Source organism: Giraffa tippelskirchi, chromosome 4 (assembly GCF_054371585.1).
Source record: "Giraffa tippelskirchi isolate mGirTip1 chromosome 4, T2T-mGirTip1v1.2.pri, whole genome shotgun sequence".
In the NCBI taxonomy this organism is placed as follows: Eukaryota; Metazoa; Chordata; class Mammalia; order Artiodactyla; family Giraffidae; genus Giraffa; species Giraffa tippelskirchi.
In genome coordinates, this window is record NC_137278.1 from 145,001,980 (window position 1) to 145,025,778 (window position 23,799).

Sequence of the window (23,799 nt, forward strand, 5' to 3'; positions counted from 1 at the left end):
GGAAAGATGGTACTGATGAACCTATTTACAGGGCAAAAGTGGCGATGCAGACATAGAGAATAGACTTACGGACATGGGCTAGAGGAAGGGTGGGCTGAATGAAGAGAGTAATGGAAGCATATATACTGCTGCTGCTGCTAAGTCGCTTCAGTCGTGTCCAACTCTGTGCGACCCCAGAGACGGCAGCCCACCAGGTTCCCCCGTCCCTGGGATTCCCCAGGCAAGAACACTGGAGTGGGTTGCCATTTCCCTCTCTAATGCATGAAAGTGAAAAGTGAAAGCGATGTCACTCAGTCGTGTCCGACTCTTAGCGACCCCATGGACTGCAGCCTAGGCTCCTCCATCCATGGGATTTTCCAGGCAAGAGTACTAGAGTGGGGAGCCATTGCCTTCTCTGGCATATATACTACCATTTGTAAAACGGATAACCAATGGTAATCTGCTGTGCGACTCAGGGACTCAAACCGGGACTCTAAAAACCTAGAGGGGTAAGACGGGAAAGGGACATTAAAAAGGGAGAGGACATATATATATATATATATATATACCTATGGCTGACTCATGTTGATGTATGGCAGAGGCCAACACAATATTAACACTGTGAGGCAATTTTCCTTCAATTAAGTTTGAAAAAAAAATACAGTGCTTTAGTCCTATTACTCCCATTTAGAACAGCAGAGCGGCTTTCTAGTAACTACCCACTCTGTACTGTACCAACTTTATCTTCTCCATTTCCAGTATGGAAAGACCCTCATTTCTTTCTGTCTAGTTTTCCATCAGTGGTTGATTTGCTCTGAGAATCTAATTAACACTGACCTGAATAAAACTAAGAGAAACATAAATCAACAGTCCATACATTTTAAAGCAAAATATAATTTTTACTTTTAGTCACTTGGATTAGTATGGATAATGGAGCATTAACTCTGTGGTTAGAAATGAGGTATTGGATTTTTGCTTATTCTGACTGGCCTTTCCCACCACTGAAACATTAAGAAACTTGGCAATAGGGACTGGGTTTATTCTCTCATTTACTTTTTGCTACTCCCCTCTCCTCCAAGCACAGCATCTTTCTTATTTAGAAGTTTGACAGTAACAGAACTTCCCATTATGAACTTAGTTCTCCCAGAGAACATAAATTAACACACTATAAACAGAAATTTGAATGAGTAATAATGACAGATGACAAAAACATTGAAGGCTTTTGAAAACTGCTGTAACCTTTTGATGTAAGTGAATACATTACTCATATTAAAATTTTGTAGAATCTGCATTATTTAGTTTTCAGGAAAAAAACTTGTGTTCTGACTCAAACACTAAATATAGATAATTCTGCATTTAAGACATTGTATAAGGAAAATCAGGTTACACTAAGTTTAACCTGCTTTTATAAGGTTAAAAATCAGGTTTACTGTTTTGTAACACAGCAAAAGACAGTAAAAATTATCTCCATACCCTTTGAGACAATCAATTAACTGCTGCTAAATGATAAAATCTTTATACATATTAAATGATACTATGCTTTCCTAAATCATTAAATTGTCCCAAATGAAGTTCTGAGATAGTTTAATAGATTACCAATTGACCTTTGCTCATTTGATGACTCCCCCTCCCCCAGTAGAATCTAAGCTCTGTGAGGGCAGAACATCCCTGCTCTACCCACACCAGCATAGTCAACAGTGCTTGGAACATAGTAAATATGATACCAAATGAGTTTGTTGATGCTTTTGATACAAAATTTGCGTGGATACCCCTAATTTTGGAAAAAATCAACCATTTGTAAGGTCAGTAATCTATAAGTGACCCAAAGTAATCTGTAAGGGACCAAGTTCAGAGTATGTGAAACATATGGAATGCTTCTGCAGCATTTAGAAAACTGACCTATTTAGCAGTATTTTATTTCTACCTTTCAAAGATAAACTAATGTTAAGCCTACAAACTTAGTTGCTCCATTGATACTTTGACAAGTATCATCAATATCATAACAAGGACTCATACATTCTTCTTTTAATGGTCAGTTAAAGGAACAGAAGTTTAGTTCTATTTTCAATCTATTTCACTTCTCTCATGCAGTCAATAAAATACCAGATGTATGGATGCACTGTAACAAATTACAGAATAGATTAAAATTTTTTGAGTCTTATAAGTCACAATTTGTTAAGGCCCATTGTTTGTTTGAGAGATAAAACGGCAAACACCGATTTCTAAGACAAGGTCGTAGGAGTATTAATTATAAAATACTAATAAACTCTACAGTTCGTGATTTAAAGAGGCAGAATAATAGATAAGGATTAAATACAATGAAAACAGAGAAACTAGAATAAAAAATGCTGCAGTAGAAAGCACTGATTCTAAGTTTGCTGCCCCACATCTAAAGATGAGATGACTTTTAAAAAAGCAAACATTTCCATAAATAGAGATTTTAAAACTTCCTACTCATAATATCCACATGTGGTAAAGACTATACATTTAAGAAAAAGAGCTGAATCAACATGAAAGTTAAAACAGGGTTTTTACACTTTTTAGAAAAAAGTGAAATACCACTGTTTTCTCCAAAAACCAACCTTTCTCCAAGTATCCTTGGGGACATGAAGAAAGAACTTGAGTTTTCTGACTTAATTATTTTAGGTTTTTTTTTTTTTTTCCATTTAAGCACCAGAAAAGTCCATGATTTGCATTCCTCAGCTGCAGTTATTTTGTATGGAAGACAATGGTGTCATTTTTCAAACCCCAGCCCTATTTCTGTTAGCAAGATACAAAAAGAAACAACACAAACACTGACCTGGAGGATGACACTGGCCAAGGTGTCACTCTCTTTGTGCATGCATGCTAAGTTGCCTCAGTTGTGTCTGACTGTGAACCCATGGACTGTGTAGCCTACCAGGCTCCTCTGTCCATGGGTTTCTCCAGGTAGAATATTGGAATGGGTTGCCATGTCCTTCTCCGGGGGATCTTCCCAACCCAGGGATCAAACCCGCATCTTTTATGTTGCAGGGTTTTTACCACTAGCACCACCTGGGAAGCCCCTTTAAAGCCTATGAAATAGACGTTACTAACATTCCCGTTTTACAGATAAAGCACCTGAGGAACCTGCCCAGGCTTACATGTTACGAGGTGGCAGAGCAGGGATTAGAAATCCAGGAAATATGGTTCCAGAGCCTATGTTCTTATTCACTACAGTTAACTGTCCACTCTGTATCCCTAACCCTTACCTGTAATTAATGTACTGGTTTCCATCAGATCAACAGTTCTCAACTGGGGCAATCTTGCCTTTTAATACCCTTCTCCCTCTTCCCTGAATCTAACTTAAGGACACCTGGCAATATCTGGAGATAATTCTGGTTGTTTCAACTTAGGGGTGGTATTATATCCAGTGGGTAGAGTCTAGATATGGTGCTAAACATCCCATAATGTGAGGGAAAAACTCATTATCTAGCACACAGCATTTACAGTGCTGAGGCTGAAAAACCCTAAAATGAAGTATAAATTCTAGGAGGGCAGGGTCCTAAGTTGATCTTGGTTGCTGCTCTATCCTCAGATATAGAAATTACTTAAGTTTATCTGTTGAATATTTATCTGTTTTTAAGAGCCTAGAATTCAGCCTGGCACATAGCTGGTAGGTAACAAACATTTATTAAGGTAACTGAATTAATGGTGGTGCCCTCAAAAAGGACCAAAGAGATATAACAGGACATAACAAATTGAAGTGATTTCAATGCTCCACAATGCCACTTTTTTCAGATTTAATTTTCTCCCAATGATTGTAAATAAAAACAATTCTGCCAAAACAAGTGTGTTAAGTGGGGTTTCTGAGAGAACATTTTTTTGTTTAGATACATTGAACCTTTAAATACATGGAACTCTGTGAGTTAAATATGTAAGGAATAAGATTTCTTTCTTTTTAAAATAAAAGCTTCAAAATGTTTCATTCAAATACCATGTATCTAAGGGAATAACAGACATCCCTAAATTAGATGGTATTACTAATTAACTGCTGATATTCTCCAGTGGCTGGAAAATATTTTGAGAAAGTTTAACATCCGTTGACAGATTTCAAAAAAGAATGGAATTACAGTACATCTGAGACAAAGACCCATTATATAAAAAGTAGTACTTGAGTCCACTTCATTGAAAGATTTTTATGACCGTAAGTGTAACTGCATCCTATAGTTTAAAAAAATCTGTAAGTGTAACACCTGCTGAAGTATTTTCAAATTCTTCCTCCTATACCTCAAAGAGCTACCGAACACTACCCAGAAGGCATACGTTTGTAAGTAATATTGCTTGATTTACAGAACTCTTTCCAAAGGAAAAATTCAAAAGATGGTTATGTGGATATTCAAACAATACTAAGAAATATACCTGACATTTTTCTCATCACTTCTGGAATTAATAAATGAGTCTGGCTTTCCCAAACATTAAATTATGAAACCACACTATGCAAAATGCACCTATCACATTTAAAAAGAAGTTAAACCCATATTTATTTAACTAGCACTGTTAAACATTACACAAAACACATTCAAGTGGCAAGTAATTATAATGCAAGCCCTTGCATGGCAATCCAAATTTATTGAACTACTGATGCTAAGTTATACAAAATTGCACCACTTTAATTAAGGCTTTTAGTTTACATTTGGCCACCTCAAAAGTAGTTGTAACATTAGGTTGGTCAATTTAAATACTGTGGCTCCCTGTTGGATAGACACACAATCTTTACACCCAAACGTTAATGCATACAAAGCAACAAGGCATTGTTAAATAAAACAGCAATAGTTACTGCAACTTAGGCCTTGTGACCAATTACACATGATTAAAATTACTTCCCACATTCACATCCACAGTACTCTTCCACCATTTAACATCTCAACCAAAACGTTACACATGGGAAACAATCACTAACAGGCAAAAATACTAAACCTGTATATTTGGTATTGCAAATACACTTATGCATGAGCAAGCAGGGGATTCACAGTGAGAATCTACAGCTGCAGAAGCCTGAAAATGATTTACAAAAATTGTTAAATCATTAAAAAATTGTTTGAAAATATACACTTCTTGTTGTAGACCCCCACTGTACACACAACTATAAACATTGTTCCCTATGTAAACAAAAAAGGAAACATATAATAAAAGATTTGAAAAGTCTGGACATTTCCTTCCCAACAGATATTAAAGGCAACGTCTTTAATCTAAGACATTATACCGAAAGGACTATCATATTTTAAAGACAAGATCACTGTCTCCACAGGTTTTTTAAAAATTAAAAAAACTATATAGCTGTGTTAATCAAAGCGCTTATTTGTACAATACAATGATAATGACCTTGAATTTCTTAAAAAAAATTACAATAAGCTACAAGTATCAAAGAAGCAAAGTTATCTGGAGTAGTCTATATAGGAGCTCTTTGGACTTTCTTTCATTATGCTAAAATAGTGGTGCTTTTAGGATTTACATTATTGTACTCTCCAATACAAAGTATGGGGTGTGTTAAAGTATACAGTACACCATTTTCATACATGTACAACATTGGTGGATGAAAAATGTCTCTTAGCAGTAATACTGGATTGTAGCCTCTGGTTTTACCAGCTGCATACTCTAGGACTATCATATAAGTAAAAATCTCTCTGTGATACTGGAAAGTGATTAGAATGTGCAAACTGATGTAGTAGTTTTCATCCGCCTCTTAAAAGGGTACCACCACAGAAAGTCCATTTAAGATGTTGGTAGGTTTAACAAAGTTGGAATGCTGGCACTGTTGAATTGGGCAACAGTTCTTCAGACCTATCAAAAGGAGAAAATTAATTGAAAACACAGGTTGTAAATAGCACACTAAAGATCAAAAGGACATATTAAGACAACAGTGCTAAAGTGTCAGAAATAAATATAATACAGCTTCCTATCCTCATCATTACATTATGACTATGTACTATGATTCACAGCAAAGCACGAGTAGACTTATTCTGCTGCCTTCCTGAAAGCCATTCAAATGAAAGCTGAATGTACTTTAATGCAAATTTCTTTGTATTACCTCCCAAAGATTAAAAGCAGGAAAACTAAAAACAAAAATAAAACTTTGTATTAAAATTTTACATCAAGTCAACTTGACTAGAATCAAACAGGCAGCAATACTAACAAAATGGCTGGTCTATAAGAGTGTTTATAATCCTAGAATTACATCATGAGTACAGAATGCACATCTAGCCAAGCCTTCCAAGACTTTTCTTCCCTACTCTTCCAGTAAGTAGCTAAAAAGCTGGGGCAGAGAAGTCAATAAAATAAATTTATCTCATGAAGGCTCCCTACAGTTGACAGTTATATATTTCTTAATTCTATAAAACAGATCCTACTTACTTTAAGAGAAATGTCAGAAAGGCTGTTATTACACTAAAATCTTATCTATAATTAAACTTAAAAGGGTAAAATCAGAATTTATCAGTCTGTCATTTATTTATTTACTTTGGATGATTTTCTGTACATATGCTTGGGCTAAAAAAATACTTCCTTTTTATATTGGTTTTCTGGGAATCAGACTTGCTCCAGAACGTTTGTTAATATAGATATAGCTGATGAAATAATTTCCACAAATGCTTTGAACTTTAAGCTCTTGTTTAGAGCCTTGAATGAATTTCCTAAGTTTTCTAAATCTTAGCAGACTGAATGGAGCAAATTGGAAAGGACAGATGGCAGTGTGAGCTCAGGCACAAGTGTGCTGTTAAGAATGGGCAAGTGGTTTGGAAATGAGAGGATATAAAAAATGAAAAGTTGTATCTCTAAGCAGAAAGTCCTAAGTGGAAAGTAGGGACAAAACTCTGGAAAACTACAGAATCAGAGTATTATGGTTGTACAGGGTCATTTAACATGGGAAGAAGCAGAGCTAGTAACATCCAAAGTTCCCAACATAAGAATACAGTAAAAAAAAATATGGCTTAATGATACTTGGCAAACAGCAGCTAACAGATGAGGGTTTACCACATGCCAGGTAGTGAACTAACTGCTTTGAAAGTATTAACTCATTTGATATAACTGTTTTCAAAAACTATGTTATAGTGGTATTTGCTCAATTTTCCTTTGCTGTCTCATCTCAAGGTTATATATCCGTGGTTCTCTCTGCCCGGGAACTCTTCACCCTCTAATTTCTACTTATCCATCAGATTTCAACTTAGATGCTCTCACACTGAGACTTTCCCTGAATCCATAGTTCACATCTGACTGGTTTGGTGCCCCAATTAAATACTCTGATAGTATCCATAATAGCATAGTGACTAATTATGGACTTTGGTAATCAGTTCAGAGTTCAAATTCTGAGCCATGTACTCAGATCATTAGATTCAATTCTGACTCTGCTATTCACTAACTATAGGGCTTGCAATCTTTCTGTGCCTCAGTTCACTCTTCTGTAATATGGGAATTACAATAATTCTGCCACACAGAATTGTTGTGAGAATTCAACTAACATATAGGCAGTATTTGTCTGGTACATGATGTCAGGGGTTTTAATTATCAGTACCATGCTGCATTTATTCCGCCAACAGCATTTAATATTTTGCAATGGTTTGTCTGACTTTTACATTAGACCTTAATTAGCTTAAGGCAACAAAGAGGAAAGCAGAGAAGATTGGTTTTGATCATCACTATGTTGTCAACAAACTAGTGACCCACTGAGACGTGAGTCTATATTGGATAAACTCATCTAGAATACTTATGAGGAATACCTTACTTCTGATGATCATATATAAATGAAATAATTATTTCAATTACTAGGGTATCATATTAACCCGTAAGATGAACCCATTTGTTTTCTACAACAGAAAATTCTATACTTGCTTTTTTGACCTTTAATAAAGTTGAGGTTAAAAATTAGAGGAAACAAACAAAACAGAAGAAAAGATAAATTAACATACCTGGCTCAGAGCTACAATGCATTTAGTATATTAAAGCAGCTGACATGACGACTTTTTGCGGGCCTTCCCAGGCACTGGAGTTTTTCTGTTAATTTGTCGCACTAGGTCATAAAAGATCTGCAAACATTTATTAATTTTTTTTTTAATTTGCAGGGAAACCCCTCCCCTCAAACTACAAGTGAAAGAGTATAATGAAAAATTTGAACTTTCCATAACTCTTCTCCAGAAAGCAAATATTCTGTTCACTTAAGAAATGAGAGTAAAGCCAGGTATTCTTGTAATTGTCAAGCGCTTTTCTGTTTATTTTTTGGGAGGGCTAACATCATTCTCCTTAAAGTAAATACTGAGTAGCTGCAGAAACCTTAGTTTAGTCAGAACATTTACCATCAAAGAGAACAATCCTTTACTCTTCTTTGATTCTATGTACTCTTATTCTACAACATAATTTTAAGTTCCTTTAGGCAAGAGCCATTCATGCCTTCTTGAATTTGACTTCATCTTTTACATAACACTCTTCATATATCTGAAGATTAAATCTGTCTTCCCCACCCAGTAAATTCTACTGTACCACCAAGTGTTTAATAAAGAGGCTCAAATAGGATTATTGCTTGTTAGCATGCTAACTAACATACTTAATTAACTTGGGGTTGTGTTAATACACTCATTACTTTCCATTAATTCTGAATGCTAACTTCCAAATCAAGAGTTCTATTACACCATACCTCATTAACATTTATTTTGGATTTTGCAGAGGATTCTAAGAATGCACAGTTGTTCCACTGTCTTGCTAGATTTTGACCTTGTTCCTTTCCTACAACTCTTTCATCTTCCAAGTCACACTTATTACCAACCAGAATCATTGGAACCTAAACGGGTAAAAACAAATAAGTAAACAAATATGCTACATAAATCCAAATCAAAATTCTAAGAGTCAATCATAAGGATTAGTTTTGATATTATGCCAGAGAAAAACATGCAGTATGGTATACTAAAACCAACAGTTAAATATAAAAGCATTAATAATTAACTTAAGAACTTCTCACATAAATTGTTCAGAAAACAAGCTATGATCTGCTTATAAGAGAGGGAGGAAAAACCATGAAAATTGTATCAAAACGGACTTTTATTTTAGGCACCCTGTGCAGCATGCAGGATCTTAGCTCCCTGACCAGAGACTGAAGCCGTGCTCTTGCAGTGGAAGCACAAACTTAATCACTAGACTGCCAGGGAAGTCCCTCACCACGAACTAATTATAGTAAGAAAACACAAAGCCTTTTTAAAAAGAAAATGCAAAAGGAAATATCATAAAAAGTCAATATATTCCAAAATTTTAAAATGTTTCTCCAAGGGACATAAATCAATTTCAGATTTTCTGGTTTCTTAACAAGTATTTATCAAATAACTCATTCTCAATTTCATAACACAAAAAAGAAATTTAGAAGGTAGATAAAATTCAAGGTAGAATTTTTAGCTTTTCATATAGTCCACATTAAAAGCTAAAACTTAAAATCACCTTTATTTACTAAAAATCTAGACCATATTAATCATGTTTTTGGACACTACAAGGAAAAATAATCCTTATTCTGTAAAACTCCTATTAATCTTTTAGAGATTGGCTCTCTAAGTAAGTTATGGAAAAAATCCAAACTAGAAAATCAAGATTTGTGGCTTTTTAAGGAACAGATATATAGTATTATACTAATAAATACCTGTTTAATGTAACTGATAGAAAACTATAGTAGTTACCAGAAACACTGGTAAACAGCTTTACCAACTAAAGTTGCTTTAAGTATGTTAAGGTCCCCCAAAGTCCTCCTGCTTCAGAAGTCCAGGAAATGAGGGTATTTCTAATAGGTGCTCCCAAGCTCTCAAAATATTTGCTATAATTAAACTATACATAGTACAGTGGTTCTTAAAAGTGTGATGCCCAGACCAGCAGCACCAATACCATCTGGAAATATGTTAGAAATGCAAATTCCTGAGCCCTATTCCAGACCTACTGAATCAGAAACTCTGGGAGTAGGACCTGGCAATCTGTTTTAACTAGCTCTATAGGTGATTCTGATGCAAGATGAATTTATATATGTAGTGTGATGAGGAATTTAGAAAATCCTTTTGAAGTGTCCTACAGGGTTAAACTCCATTATGGTGTATTGGGAAGGGGCACGTTACTTAACATTAGAATTGAATATATTTGTTGGCTGTTTTGCTTCTTCTGTCATAGTTGCTTGAGATATGTTCACATGTTGTTCTGATTCTTATTAAAAAGGCTCTTAAATCTACCAGAACGTCATCTGCTCTATTAGTGATATTTGCCACCGACACCTCTCCTCCTTCTCCACCAAATGCAAGATTTAAAAATATGAAGGGAAAAAAATAGGAAGGGTATAAATTTTATTTTACACAGGAGAAAGGTATTTCTCACTTATTACATTACATACAGTGTTAAAGGAACGTTTTTCCCTTTCAAAGAAAAAGCTTTTGAAAAACCAACTCCTCAAAATAGGTGAAGTTTAAATTGGATTTAAATACAAACTTTTAAATCGGATATCACTACAATAAGGGTTTGAAAGAAAATATATTATAAAGTCAGCTTACATCATCCGTGTCTTTAACTCGAAGAATCTGTTCTCTCAGATCTTGTAAATCATTAAATGTGGACTGTGCTGTGATGGAATAAACTAACGCAAAGCCTTGTCCATTTTTCATGTACAAATCCCTCATTGCTGTGAATTGTTCCTACAGTCGAAAGAAAAGAATCGTTTTAAAAAAATAATGTTTTGACAGTTAATTTGACAATTTTCAAAGTCTGTAATTAGAGTTCAAAGAAGAATGCAGTAGTGTTATGTAACATCTCTTAAAACTGTAGTCTGTGGCTATTTGAAAAATTGGTATTTCAAGCAGTAAGTGTTTTATTTAAAAATAATACACCAGAGCAGATTTATGTGCAGTAAATGCACTCAAGTGGAAATGTCCCATCTTCAAATGCTACTTGAAGGCAGCTTTTCAAGACACCATATAGAAGGGACCCAAATCGAATCACCAAGTTACTCACAGCTAGCTCACAATGCTCCAGTTCTCCAAGGTCCACCAGCAAGTTACCTACATGGTGCCATTTTCCCACACTTTTCCTCCTTCGCTAGACTGTAAGCTTTTGAGTGTAAGAATACAAGCCACGACACGTATCAGGTACTCAAACATTAGATGAATGAATACCACACATCCAGAGTAAATCTTCCCTTCACCTTCAGATACCATCAGATCTAGCTGTTCTGTAAATATATTGAAGGATGAAAGATACTATTCAAAATATTTCACACAGTCACTGAGGAATCTCAGGTATTTTCCACGTTATTTAATGTATGGAAATATAGTCTAACTTGCTTTAAAAGTACTAGTGAAGCTATGAAAACTTTCATACAAACTTTCTACTTATTTCTTCAGTAAATGACCCATGCACACAAGAAAAGAATTCAAGAGGATAAGGAAGACAGCTTTAAGATTTAATGCAAGCCTTACTTTTAAATAATGTTTGTCTATAAGAATACTAGCATTTATAAGGTCAATACTGCACAAGTTGTGCATATATTTTGGTACTGTTTTACATACCGTTCCTGCAGTATCCAAGATTTCAAGCATACATTGCTGTGCATCTACTTCAACTTGCTAGGGGGGAAATTAAGGTAGATCTTCATTTTTTTTCCTGTATGTAAGACTACTTTAATATGTATAGTATTAATACAATATTTAAAACAGACATAGATTATAGCAACTTTGATACTAATCTCAAGTAATACACACTTTAACAAAACAGGAGAAAAAAAACAGCTGGATAAACTAAAGTCTACTGACCCTCGAACTGCATCAAGTGTAAAAACCATGAGTTCTCAATTTAATATAAGGCTATCTATAAGATATACAAGATCCAACCTCAATGTGAATCACTCAGCACTTAATTCTGAGGAGGAAGTAATTTCAAATCAGCTCAAAAAATTTTTATTTAATGCAGTAATAGTTCCAATAATGTCAGAAGTAACTATCTATATCAATTCTGCCATACTTTAGATATACCTTCCTTTTGCTTATAACCACATCCCCTTCACTATATTGGAACAAAATTTTTGGTAGCAAGGAAGAAGAGCTATCAAATAAATTATATATCCCTGTTACCCTTTAAACATAACATTTCCTAGGAAAAAAAGATACAGATGCGGAAAAAAGAGCAATGTTGCCTCAGAGCTGGGGTCCAGAAAGGGTTTCTAGTTTTGGCAGACAGTGGACACAGAAGAGGAATGGAAACACAGTGTCTGCACCGCAGCAGGGGCCAGGCTGGCTGCTTTAAGGTGGTGGGTAAATTCTCTCCCTTCTAAATTAAAAATGTGTGCATATTAAGTTTTACTGTCACATGTTATATAAATGAACATAGAAATAAACTTTTCTACTATTATAAGCAGTGGAACTTTCTCAAAGAGTTGTAAATAGGAAGGTTAGGGAGACTTTTGTACTTACATCTTTATATAAAAAGCAGGGAGCCCGAGAGTATTCAGTCTTTCGAGGGCAGAAAGGGGGAGAAACATGGGACTACCACCTGAAATGGATGTCTCAACTCTAAAGTCAAATTGCAACAAATTACAACTTGGGGGTCAGTGTGAACTTAAAGCAAGAGTGATTAAGATTCTTCTAAGATGGTAAACATGCAATGCCAGGAAATAATCAGGTGTGTTCTCCCCACTAATTTATAAATTAACTCTGCTCCTCATCCTATACTCTATAGACAACATTTAATAGTTATTAAGCTAAAAACAAGAATTTATGTTTACAGTAAAGTTGAAAGCAAAGGCCTTCTAAAGTAACATACCTTTCTATAAGAATCTTCTATCGTAGGATCATATTTTTCAACAAAAATTCCTTGAACAAACTGTACAGTCTGAAAAAAATTAACATACCATTATACTCCCTCAAAAAGAACAAATCCAAGTCTGCACATTCAAAAGTATTAATTTCACAAGAATAGTTATATCACCGATTAAAAAAAATAATAATAACCATGACTACCTTCGAACATAAGTATTTGGTGGGAAAATTACCTCAGAAAGCTTTTTTAAAAAATTAATAATCATAGCGTTCCTTATTGGGTAGGTCTAAATTTGGAGCTCATATATTTAAAAATTGTTAAATGGTTCCTACTTCAGTCTTAGGGCTTAAACGTGAATTTTAGTTAGAAAGTGGCTAATTATTTGGTGAACACACATGTGCACACTCACAATGCCTCCCCATCACTTTGGATATATTTACAAATGAAAACGCAGTTCATGCTCCATTGTACACACTTCTCAGTTTGATCCAAGCAAGTCAAATTCTGTGCTGGGTGTTTATGTGACAAATAAGTGGCAAAGTAAGATAGATGGTCAGTCTATTTTAAGGTGGGGCTTTGCTAAACTCGGAACTATTCACCAAGTTATTTCCCCTAAGTTTCTCCCCTTCCTACCTACCACTGTCAAGTTGTGTCTTCTTTCTTACTTAATATTTCTTGATATAAAAAACATGGTGGGACAGTCAAAGGTAAACTTTGAAAAAAGTTTTAAAAATACAGTTATTTAATTTTTGTAACATAAAATTTGTATTTTAAGCCAACTCACAATGAAATGGACCAAAATTTATTTCTATCTTGCTCTGAAATGCAGACAGACATAGAATTGTATGTGCTCAAGTCCAAATTGTGCTTAAGTCCAAACTGTATTCTGGTCTGGAACCCATGTTCCAGAGAGAATATGATCTGCCCAGATACAACTAAAAGTTGACTAAATTACAAGAAAAATACTATATTACTTCTAAAATCAATGAGATTTCACCTTAACAAAAAATAAGCAAAACCTAACACTCAACAGAAAAAGAACATGTCTTAAGAGTGAATAGCTTGGGTACAGTGAGACTGTCTTACCAGAGCAGATTTTCCAACGCCTCCTGAGCCAAGAACGACTAGCTTATACTCACGCATGGTGCAAACTTGTAAAAGCTAGTACCTTATTAAGAAGAAAAAAGAATTCTTAAGTAATATTGCATTCATGTGCTTCTTATATAAACAAAACAGTCAAGCATTTACTTAAAATACTATACCATACTAAGATGGAGCATTTCATAAATAAACTTACTAAAGGATGCCACTGGTAGGGCTCTTTATAAAACATCAGAAGAAAGAAATTGCAGAATTCTAGACATGATTCTTAGCCCTATCCTATATTCAATTACTATAAAATACTTACTCTATCAAGAAAAAAGGGTGGGGGTGACTGAAAAACTGCATTAAGGGGCATTCTATTGGCTAAAAGATGGCAGTGATAGAGACACGTTATCTCCTTTACTGAACCACCTGCAATCCTGAATCACAAGTAGTTGAGGGTCTACTAAGTACAAGGGTATCCCCAATGAATAGCAAATAAAATTCCTGCCCTCAACTGAGCTAACTTTCTGGTAAAGATGAACAGGACAGAGGAAGGATTTGCAAACAAATCCAACGCCCTGTTTTTGTACATAAAGCTTCATTGAAATACAGCCACATCCATTCATTTGTGTATTGTCTGTGGCTGCTGTCTTGTAATGGCAGAGTTAAGTTCTTATAACAGAAGCTATCTGGTCCACAAAGTCTAAAATATTTACTATTAATATGAAGCATTCACAGAAAAAACTTGCTGGCCTCTGAGATACATAAATGGTAAATTAGTTAGCAGAGAAAGCTGACCAAATATCTATTACTGAAGTTTGTGTGCATGCGTGTGTGTGTGTGTGAGAGAGAGAGAGAGAGAAGGTTGAGGGTGGTGTGTGGATGGGATGGCAGAGATTTGAAAACAGTCAGGAATCAGAAATATATCTCAAGAACATGAGTCTCCAGGCTGATAGAAGTCCACTGAGTGTTCAGTATGATGAAACAGGGGAAATCAAATAAACATAAAACCCAAAAGAAACAATCCATACCAAGGCTCATCGTTTTAAAACTTCAGCTTACTACTGAGAGAGAAAGAAGACCCTTAAAGTTTCCAGGAGGGGGAATAACTTGAGAATACAAAGCTCCCACATTTCTAGAAAAAAAATAATTTGCCAGTGGCTATGGTACAAAAGTAGCCATCAGACCAGGCTTTAAATCCTCTTCAATCAAGAGATGACAGTTCTTTACTTATAGTAACACAATACCAGGACTGGTCTGCACACATTTAACCCACCAATAACCATTTACTTTAGTGAATATGCTTCTGTGACCAGCCTATTATTGACAGCCTCTTACTTCTGAAAGTCAGTCAATTAAGAATGGACTCACTTTGACATATTTCTTTGTATTAAACCTCTTTATATGGTCTTTCCTTCTGGTCCATACTCTTGGAAGAAATCCTGTGTTTTATCTATCTGGTAGCTCAGATGGTAAAAAAATCTCCCAGCAATGCACGAGACCCAGGAGAGCTGGGTTCAACCCCTAGGTTGGGAAGATCCCCTGGAGAAGGAAGTGGCAATCCACTCCAGTATTCTTGCCTGGAGAATTCTATGGACAGAGGGAGCCTGGAACGGGGCTACAGTCCACGGGGATGCCAAAGGGTCAGACACGACTGAGCAACTAACACTGCTACTACACGGCATCTTTTTATTTCTCCTTAGGATGCCGTGTTTAATACCAAGGGCGACTTTTCAAAAATTTCTCCTTCACTTGTGCCTTTAAATGCACAGATCATTTACTGTATTTTCTCCATTCCTTAATTGGGGGGTGGGGGGGGCCTGGAAGAGACCAAATTAAAAAAACACCAAAAAAGGCAGTTGCTAACTTTCCCACTTACTAGTTCCTATATTTTATTTCTAAACTTAGTGAACCTCATTTCCATAGACTTTTCTCCAGTCCTGGAACACTGTCTCTTCAACTTTTGTGAACTGCACAGTCCTTACCAGATAGTTCATGAAAAAAGATATTAAATAAAAGTTGAACCACCTTTCAGTTTTAAGAATATTCCACATGGTAGTGTGCGTTTAATTTACGAAAAATAAGTTGTTTTCTGTAAATGTGTAACTGAAGTCAGGTTTATTTCTTTTAATATAAAGTCATTTAAAAATAGGATTACTTAGGTGGTAATTCTATTCAGTTCCATGTAGTAATGATCCAACCACACAGACCTACATTAATATTTGAGAAATATTTTAAAATAAACTTAGGACTCTAATGAAAGACACCTTCAAATTTGTGTTTCTGAACCCAGCTAGAGGGAACATGGTAACTTTGGGGTCAATAATTTACTAAACAGCATCCCAAAGAGCAAATCAACTAACTTTAACACAAACAGACTTATTTCCCTGCATCTTTTATCCTTTAAGCAGCTGAGCTGGGCCACTTTTTGATTCACTTCCTTGCAATTGTTTATAAGTTAAAAAAAGAGAGAGAGAGAGACTTCAGTGAACACCCAGCAAAATGCCAATAATCAGCAACTGTCTCACTTGACTGACACTGCTTTTACAGTTGATAATTCCTGCCTTTGAAAGTTTGTGGATCTTTGGACTTTGAAATTCCCTAAAGATTCTGTAAGACTAGTAGTCTGCTCTGTTCAGGGCAGGCAAATCAGACCAGGGTAGCTTTTCCTTAAGTAATCAATAAGTTCAGCTACTGAATGGTGTCGCTCATTCGCTGACAGTCCACTGAAGATCCTCATCTGGCATCATTCCAAATGATGCCCTCAGACAAACAAGCATACTGAATGGGCTGCCTGTGTCCAACTTGTTTGTTCTTAGATTTTCCTATCACATGAGTCAATAAAAACGATGATGGGTGCTCCAATCAGTTCCTTGAGCTCACACTGTTAAATCTGTTATTCTAAGATTTATATCAAGCAGGTTTTGTATAAGGCAATTTAGGCTTTTGATTTTGGCTTGGAGTGTACTATCTGATACGTATTTTTGCCATTAGTTCATAATTCTTCAGCTACTTGCTTTGCTTTTTGTTAGTCTACTTGTGCAAAGTTTTGTCTCATGTTCTGTTTTGTCCTGGACTGTTTTGTTTACATTCACTGTATAAGGGAGAGCTGTTTGGAATGGATGGACGCATAGGTCTGAAAAGCTTTCAGTGAAATTCAAACTGGTCCCAAGCACTAAAGGTTGAAGATGAGTACAATCAGTGACCAATTCAGGCAAAGGTGAGTGATGGGCCAAACTTCACCGTGGGTCACTCACCTTCATGACAGCATTACAGGGTCATGAACTGTGGGGGCTGATTATGGGGCACCTTCCTACCTTCTGCTTGGTCAAGAGAGTGCCAGGTTCTTACTAGGCTTGCTCCAAAGTCAGTTTCTGTGATAATATGATAATGAAGCATGATTACACTAGCGAATTTGAAATCAATGATTGCAGAGTTGAGAAAACTGTTGTGAACCTCACAGGCAGGTCAAACAAGTGTGGAGTAATCAGCCCCTAGATTTGATGTGCCACTAAAGATCTAGAAAAATGGCAGAATAATATGCTCCTAACCTGTCAGTATGGTTTCACTGAACTGACAACTTCAGCTGGCATCACGGACCATGAAGAAGCAAGATAAAAACACAGGAGAGAAATTCCTGGGATTCTTTTTCTAGGGATATAATACAAATATGAAAATAAAATGCCTCAATGGAAAAAAAAATTAAAGCACACTTATATCATATCATATTCCGTCATAGCTCAGTTGGTAAAGATCCGCCTGCAATGCAGGAATCTCTGGTTTGATTCCTGGGTTGGGCAGATCCCCTGGAAAAGGGATAGGCTACCCACTCCAATATTCTTGGGCTTCCCTTGTGGCTCACCTGGTAAAGAATCCACCTGCAATGCAGGAGACCTGGGTTCGATCCCTGGGTTGGGAAGATCCCTTGGAGAAGGGAAAGGCTACCCACTCCAGTATTCTGGCCTGGAGAATTCCAAGGACTGTACAGTCCATGGGGTCGCAAAGAGTCAGACACGACTGAGTGACCTTTACTTTCACTTACTTTCATTTTCACTTTATATCATATTGAGGAATAATTTACATCCAGTAAACAAGCAGATCTTAAGCATACAGTTAAATGAATTTTGGCATATGCCAATACCCTTCAACCTCAAACACAACTCTAACATTTAAAACACTTCCATTATCCAAATAGTTCCCAATGTGTCTCTTCCCAGTTAATTACCCCAACACCATTTTTTTTGACTCTAGTGATTTCTTTCTTATTTGTCAAGGCCATACCTTTTCTAGGAAAACCTTCTGTGTCTTTTATAAACTTCCAGTATAATCATGACCCTTGTACTTACATCGGTAAATTACAAAAAATGGGAACTCTGACAACTACAGCGTAACAACAGGACTTATGGCCAACTTTTAAAATATAAAAATTTACACTTTCAGAGGAATTATAAACACAGAAAAATTATGAGAAAAAAATAACATTCAATAATCAACTCCTCTAATTGGTATTCCAAAGATTCAAAATAAGATGACTAAGACAGCCTTCCTTTACTCCCCTGCTCAAACCTTTGGAAACCTACTCTCCCTGAACCATTGTCTCTTTATACTTCCCACAATGCCTTTCTATTCCACTTACTCCTCGACCATACCACTGAAATGCACTACCTTTCCTGACGGTTTCCTAGCAAAGGAAAAATTATACTAAACAACAGTCTCTTAAATTGCTAGAGTAGAAGTCAGAGCTGTAGAAACTGAATTTAAAAACTGGTCTAGAATTTAGTTGGAGTTAATGTTTAAAGATTTTTCTAAATCTCAGGTAGATGAACAGAAATTTGTTGTAGAATCCCAACTGAATTACTAAGTACTTAATTTTATCACAGAAGAAAGAGATTAAGAGCAGGAGGACAGTAAAGACCAGATTCAAACAGTCCAGCATATTAAAAAAAAAAACTGGCCTTGAGAGAAGAAGAACCTATTTAGGAAATACACTATTTCAGGGGTAGCTTGGTCAACAATTTAAAACTGTAAACAAAATGAACACAGGAAACAAAAAAATTAACTTCAGGAAATTTTAAAGAGAGACATGTTCCTTCTTTCTGTAAATGGTCTAAAGACCTGAACTGCTGCTGCTGCTACTGCTAAGTCGCTTCAGTCGTGTCCGACTCTGTGCGACCCCATAGACGGCAGCCCACCAGGCTCCACCGTCCCTGGGATTCTCCAGGCAAGAATACTGGAGTGGGTTGCCATTTCCTTCTCCAGTGCATGAAAGGGAAAAGTGAAAGTGAAGTCGCTCAGTCGTGTCCGACTCTTAGCGACCCCATGGACTGTAGCCTACCAGGCTCCTCCGTCCATGGGATTTTCCAGGCAAGAGTACTGGAGTGGGATGCCATTGCCTTCTCCGAAAGACCTGAACAGGAAACTGAAAATGAAAAATTAGAAAATCTACAATAGGTGAGCATTTTCAGAGATCCTTACAAAGTAAACAAGCCAGAAAGAAAAACTAAACCAAAAGGTTTTTGTTTTCTAAGAAATGGGAAGCTGTGAACGAGGACACTTGCACATTCTATAAAAAGTAAACATTTCTGGGAATTACATTTCTTAATGAGATGACTAGGGTCCTTCTTTCTTCCCAGCTGCTTTATTTATCCATAGTATTACTTATCGCTCGAATGAGACAGGTTCACCCATATTACTGCTTTATTAGTAATTTGTTCCTTCTACTTATTATTGATAAAAAGCATAGAATGGATATAGATGATATTTTCTTTATCCATTCACCAGCTCATGGATATTTTGATTTGTTTCCAGCTTGCAGAAATTATAAATAACACTTATCAATTTAATTTTAGTAACACAAACAAGAATTTTAACTGCAGAGCCCTAAGTTCACTGGAAACATTTCAAATTTTCAAGTAGGAAATATGAAAACCATCAACAGACTTTCAAAAACAAAACACAGTGACAAAACACATTTAACTTACCAATAAGCAGCTTTCTAACAAGGAACACTGATAAGAAGGAACCACAAATGAAGTAAGTCATCCTCTTTCATTAATTTTTTTGCCAAAATTTCCTTATATGGACAAAAAACGCAAAATATTTTTATTTAAATCCCACTAAATACCAACTCTTGGGATAGTATTTTCCTTAAAAAAAAAAAAGCCAAGATTGGAACTAATACCTATTTTTCAAATCTGTGCCTACTACTACACCAGCTTTGAAAAACTGTTTACAGAGTCTAAGCCAAGGATAAAAAAAGGATTTCGTTATGAATGCCAACTCCGAATGGTTGGCAATGGCCATTAGTTCAGTTTGTAAAATTTCATGCATAATTTTAAGATGGGTAGAGTTATATCAGAATTTCAAAAGGGTTATGATAACTGTAGTTTGAGTCACTGAAAACAATTATTCTCATTCACTGAACCCCAAAAAGGGACAATTTTGACAGCACAGCACAGTGGTTCATAGCATCTACATTTTAAATCCTGATTTTGTATAATCTTTGGCAAGTCATGAAACCTTTTAGAGCTTCACTTTCCTTACTGGGAAAATGGAGACAGTAATGCCTATACGGTAAGGTTGTGAGATGGATACACAAGAACGTGAACTGTGAACTTCCAGATGTTCAAGCTGGTTTTAGAAAAGGCAGAGGAACCAGAGATCAAATTGCCAATATCCGCTGGATCATCGAAAAAGCAAGAGAGCTCCAGAAAAACATCTATTTCTGCTTTATTGACTATGCCAAAGCCTTTGAGTGTGTGGATCACAATAAACTGTGGAAAATTCTGAAAGAGATGGGAATACCAGACCTCCTGATCTGTCTCTTGAGAAACCTGTATGTAGGTCAGGAAGCAACAGTTAGAACTGGACATGAACAACAGACTGGTTCCAAATAGGAAAAGGAATACATCAAGGCTGTATATTGTCACCATGCTTACTTAACTTATATGCAGAGTACATCATGAGAAATGCTGGGCTGGAGGAAGCACAAGCTGGAATCAAGATTGCTGGGAGAAATATCAATAACCTCAGATATGCAGATGACACCATCCTTATGGCAGAAAGTGAAGAAGAACTAAAAAGCCTCTTGATGAAAGTGAAAGAGGAGAGTGAAAAAGTTGGCTTAAAGCTCAACGTTCAGAAAACTAAGATCATGGCATCTGGTCCCATCACTTCATGGCAAATAGATGGGAAAACAGTGGAAACTGTCAGATTTTAATTTTGGGGACTCCAAAATCACTGCGGATGGTCATTAAAATTAAAAGACGCTTAATCCTTGGAAGGAAAGTTATGACCAACTTAGACGGCATGTTAAAAATCAGAGACACTACTTTGTCAACAAAGGTCCATGTAGTCAAGGCTATGGTTTTTCCAGTGGTCATGTATGGATGTGAGAGTTGGTGAAGAAAGCTGAGCGCCGAAGAATTGATGCTTTTGAGCTGTGGTGTTGGAGAAGACTCTTGAGAGTCCCTTGGACTGCAAAAAGATCCAACCAGTCCATCCTAAAGGAGATGAGTCCTGGGTGTTCACTGGAAGGACTGATGTTGAAGCTGAAACTCCAATACTTTGGCCACCTCATGCGAAGAGTTGACTCACTGGAAAAGACCCTAATGCTGGGAAGGATTGGGGGGAGGAGGAGAAGGGGACGACAGAGAATGAGATGGCTGGATGGCATCACCGACTCGATAGACATGTGTTTGGGTAGACTCCGGAGTTGGTGATGGACAAGGAGGCCTGGCGTGCTGCAATTCATGGGGTCGCTAAGAGTCGGACACGACTGAGCAACTGAACTGAACTGAAACTCCACAAAAATGACAATGTTTGTCTTTTACTATATCCCCAGAACCTCAAACAGTGACTGGCATATGAAATGTGGTAATTTCCCTCAGAAGTCCTTGCACATAGTAATAATCAGTAAAAGATAGCTTTAAAAATAATTGTAATAGCAATGGTCTGGGCTACTGCTCAATACAGTGCAGCAGAACTGATGTTCCCTCATCTGAGAATCACTGCTCTACCCTTTTACCTACGAGTTTAAAAAAACACTAAGGAAGTAGGAGGAGCACTGCTATTCAGTTTTTGTCTAGTTTATTAATACAAAGTTTCTTCTAGGTAGGTAAAAAAATACAATGCATAGCCTAAACCTATTTTCCAATCATATGTGGGTTTCCATCCTTAATTTAGTCCTCCTATTACCATAACCAGTTTGGAATATGTTATATTAAAAACCCAACTGAACAATATTATAAATTAAGCTATACTTACTATATTCCACTAAAATCTAAGAGGCATTTTAAAAATATATTTTAACATCTCTGAAACTGGAATGTATCTTATAGGAAACTCCCGCTGTCAATACAACAAGTAATATATATATTAATATATACTAATCTATCAGTATTTTGAATCATTTTAAAATGTAGTTTAGGGAGAAAGACAGTTTGCTCATTTTTTTCCTGACAGTTTTATTACTAAAAAACAGTAAATTTATAATACACAAATGAAAATTAAAGTCAGAAGGTGAAAGAGGAGTCATGGAGTTGTCTTGTAATTGTAGCATGTTATTGTAACTTAAAAATAGTGAAATCTGTTGGAATTAAAAAAAAAGGGGGGTACACGAAGGCAGTCAGAAGGTATAAACTTGCAGTTATAAATACGTACTAGGGATATAATGTACAACATGATAAATAAAACTAACACTGCTTATGTTATATAAAAGTTCTTAACAGTAAATCTTAAGAGTTCTCATTACAAGGAAAAATACTTTTCTCTACTTTAATTTTCTATCTATATGAGACATGGATGTTCACTAACTTATTGTGGTAATCACTTCACAATGTATCTAAGTCAATTCATTATGCTGAACACCTGAAACTTTTACAGTGTTATACATCAATTTTATCTCAATAAAATCAGAAAAGAAAGATGGCCAATATAAACTCAAAAATGCCGTTTAGCCAGTCACTCAACTCACAATGAATAATTACAAAATATTGATAAAAATATTTACTATTCTGTATTGCATATAATGGGCTTCCCACATGGTGCAGTGGTAAAGAACCCACCTACCTATCAATACAAGAGACACAAGAGATGTGGGTTTGATCCCTGGGTCAGGAAGATACCCTGGAGTAGGAAATGTCAACCCACTCAATTATTCTTGCCTGGAAAATTCTATGGACAGAAGAGCCTGGTGAGTTACAGTCCATGGGGTCGCAGAGTCAGACATGACAACGTGTGCGCTTACACATGCACACGCACACACACTGCATATAATATTCTTCATTAACAAGACCCAGGGCACACCCAAGGTCAGACATTACTGTCCCTAATTAAGAACTACAAGATTATAAATCTAAAAATCATTGAGGAGGGACTTCCCCGGTGGTCCAATGGTTAGAGTCTGCCTTGCAGTGCAGGGGACATGGGTTTGATTCCTGGTGGGGGAACTAAGATCCCAGATGCCATGGAGCAACTAAGCCTACATGCCACAACTAGAGAGCCCACTCACAGAAACTACTGAGCCCATGCACCACAACTAGAGAGTCTGCGTACCCCAACAAAAGATCCCGCATGACACAACCAAGATCCCATGTGCCACAACTAAGACCTGATGCAGTCAAATTAATAAACAAACAAACAAAAAACACTAGGGAAACTTTAAACACCATTACAAAATGAAAAACAGATGTAGTAAAAAACCTCTTGGCTCTTTAGTTCATGTTGACATTTACTGAAGACCTACTCTGAACCAAGAATTGTGCTAAAACCTGAGAATTAGAAAAGAAAATCTAAGAACTGACACCTTCTATCAAGATTACTGTATTATAGCACTCAACAGTCAACATGCATATATGGGTACTTTCTATATGTAAGGCTTTGTTCCAGGCAAACAGACTAAAGCAGTGAATAAAATACCCTACCCCCAAAATTTACAGCTGGGAGGGGTGGAGACAA

The 23,799-nt window shown here is 36.2% G+C and overlaps 1 protein-coding gene and 1 long non-coding RNA gene across 13 annotated transcripts in view; one reads left to right on the forward strand and one right to left on the reverse strand.

Moving 5' to 3' along the window:
- Positions 1–4,549: 4,549 nt before the first annotated feature.
- The window catches only part of RAP1B (RAP1B, member of RAS oncogene family), a 45,743-nt gene continuing 26,493 nt past the window's right edge, over positions 4,550–23,799 (reverse strand). For 2 of the 12 annotated variants that reach the window (XM_081589861.1, XM_081589864.1), the window contains exons 2-9: positions 17,394–17,493; positions 13,843–13,924; positions 12,760–12,828; positions 11,511–11,567; positions 10,500–10,640; positions 8,624–8,767; positions 7,902–8,018; positions 4,550–5,781 (exon numbers count right to left, since the gene is read on the reverse strand). In XM_081589861.1, the coding sequence (XP_081445987.1) occupies positions 7,932–8,018; positions 8,624–8,767; positions 10,500–10,640; positions 11,511–11,567; positions 12,760–12,828; positions 13,843–13,899 (555 nt within the window). In that variant the 5' untranslated portion in view covers positions 13,900–13,924; positions 17,394–17,493 and the 3' untranslated portion in view covers positions 4,550–5,781; positions 7,902–7,931. The remainder of the gene's footprint in view (positions 5,782–7,901; positions 8,019–8,623; positions 8,768–10,499; positions 10,641–11,510; positions 11,568–12,759; positions 12,829–13,842; positions 13,925–17,393; positions 17,494–23,799) is intronic. The other 10 variants (XM_081589865.1, XM_081589863.1, XM_081589859.1 and 7 more) reach the window with 6 other exon arrangements.
- Positions 17,273–20,892, forward strand: LOC145545408 (uncharacterized). Its single transcript, XR_014082055.1, has 2 exons — positions 17,273–17,824; positions 19,181–20,892. It is a non-coding gene; the product is annotated as an uncharacterized LOC145545408 (long non-coding RNA).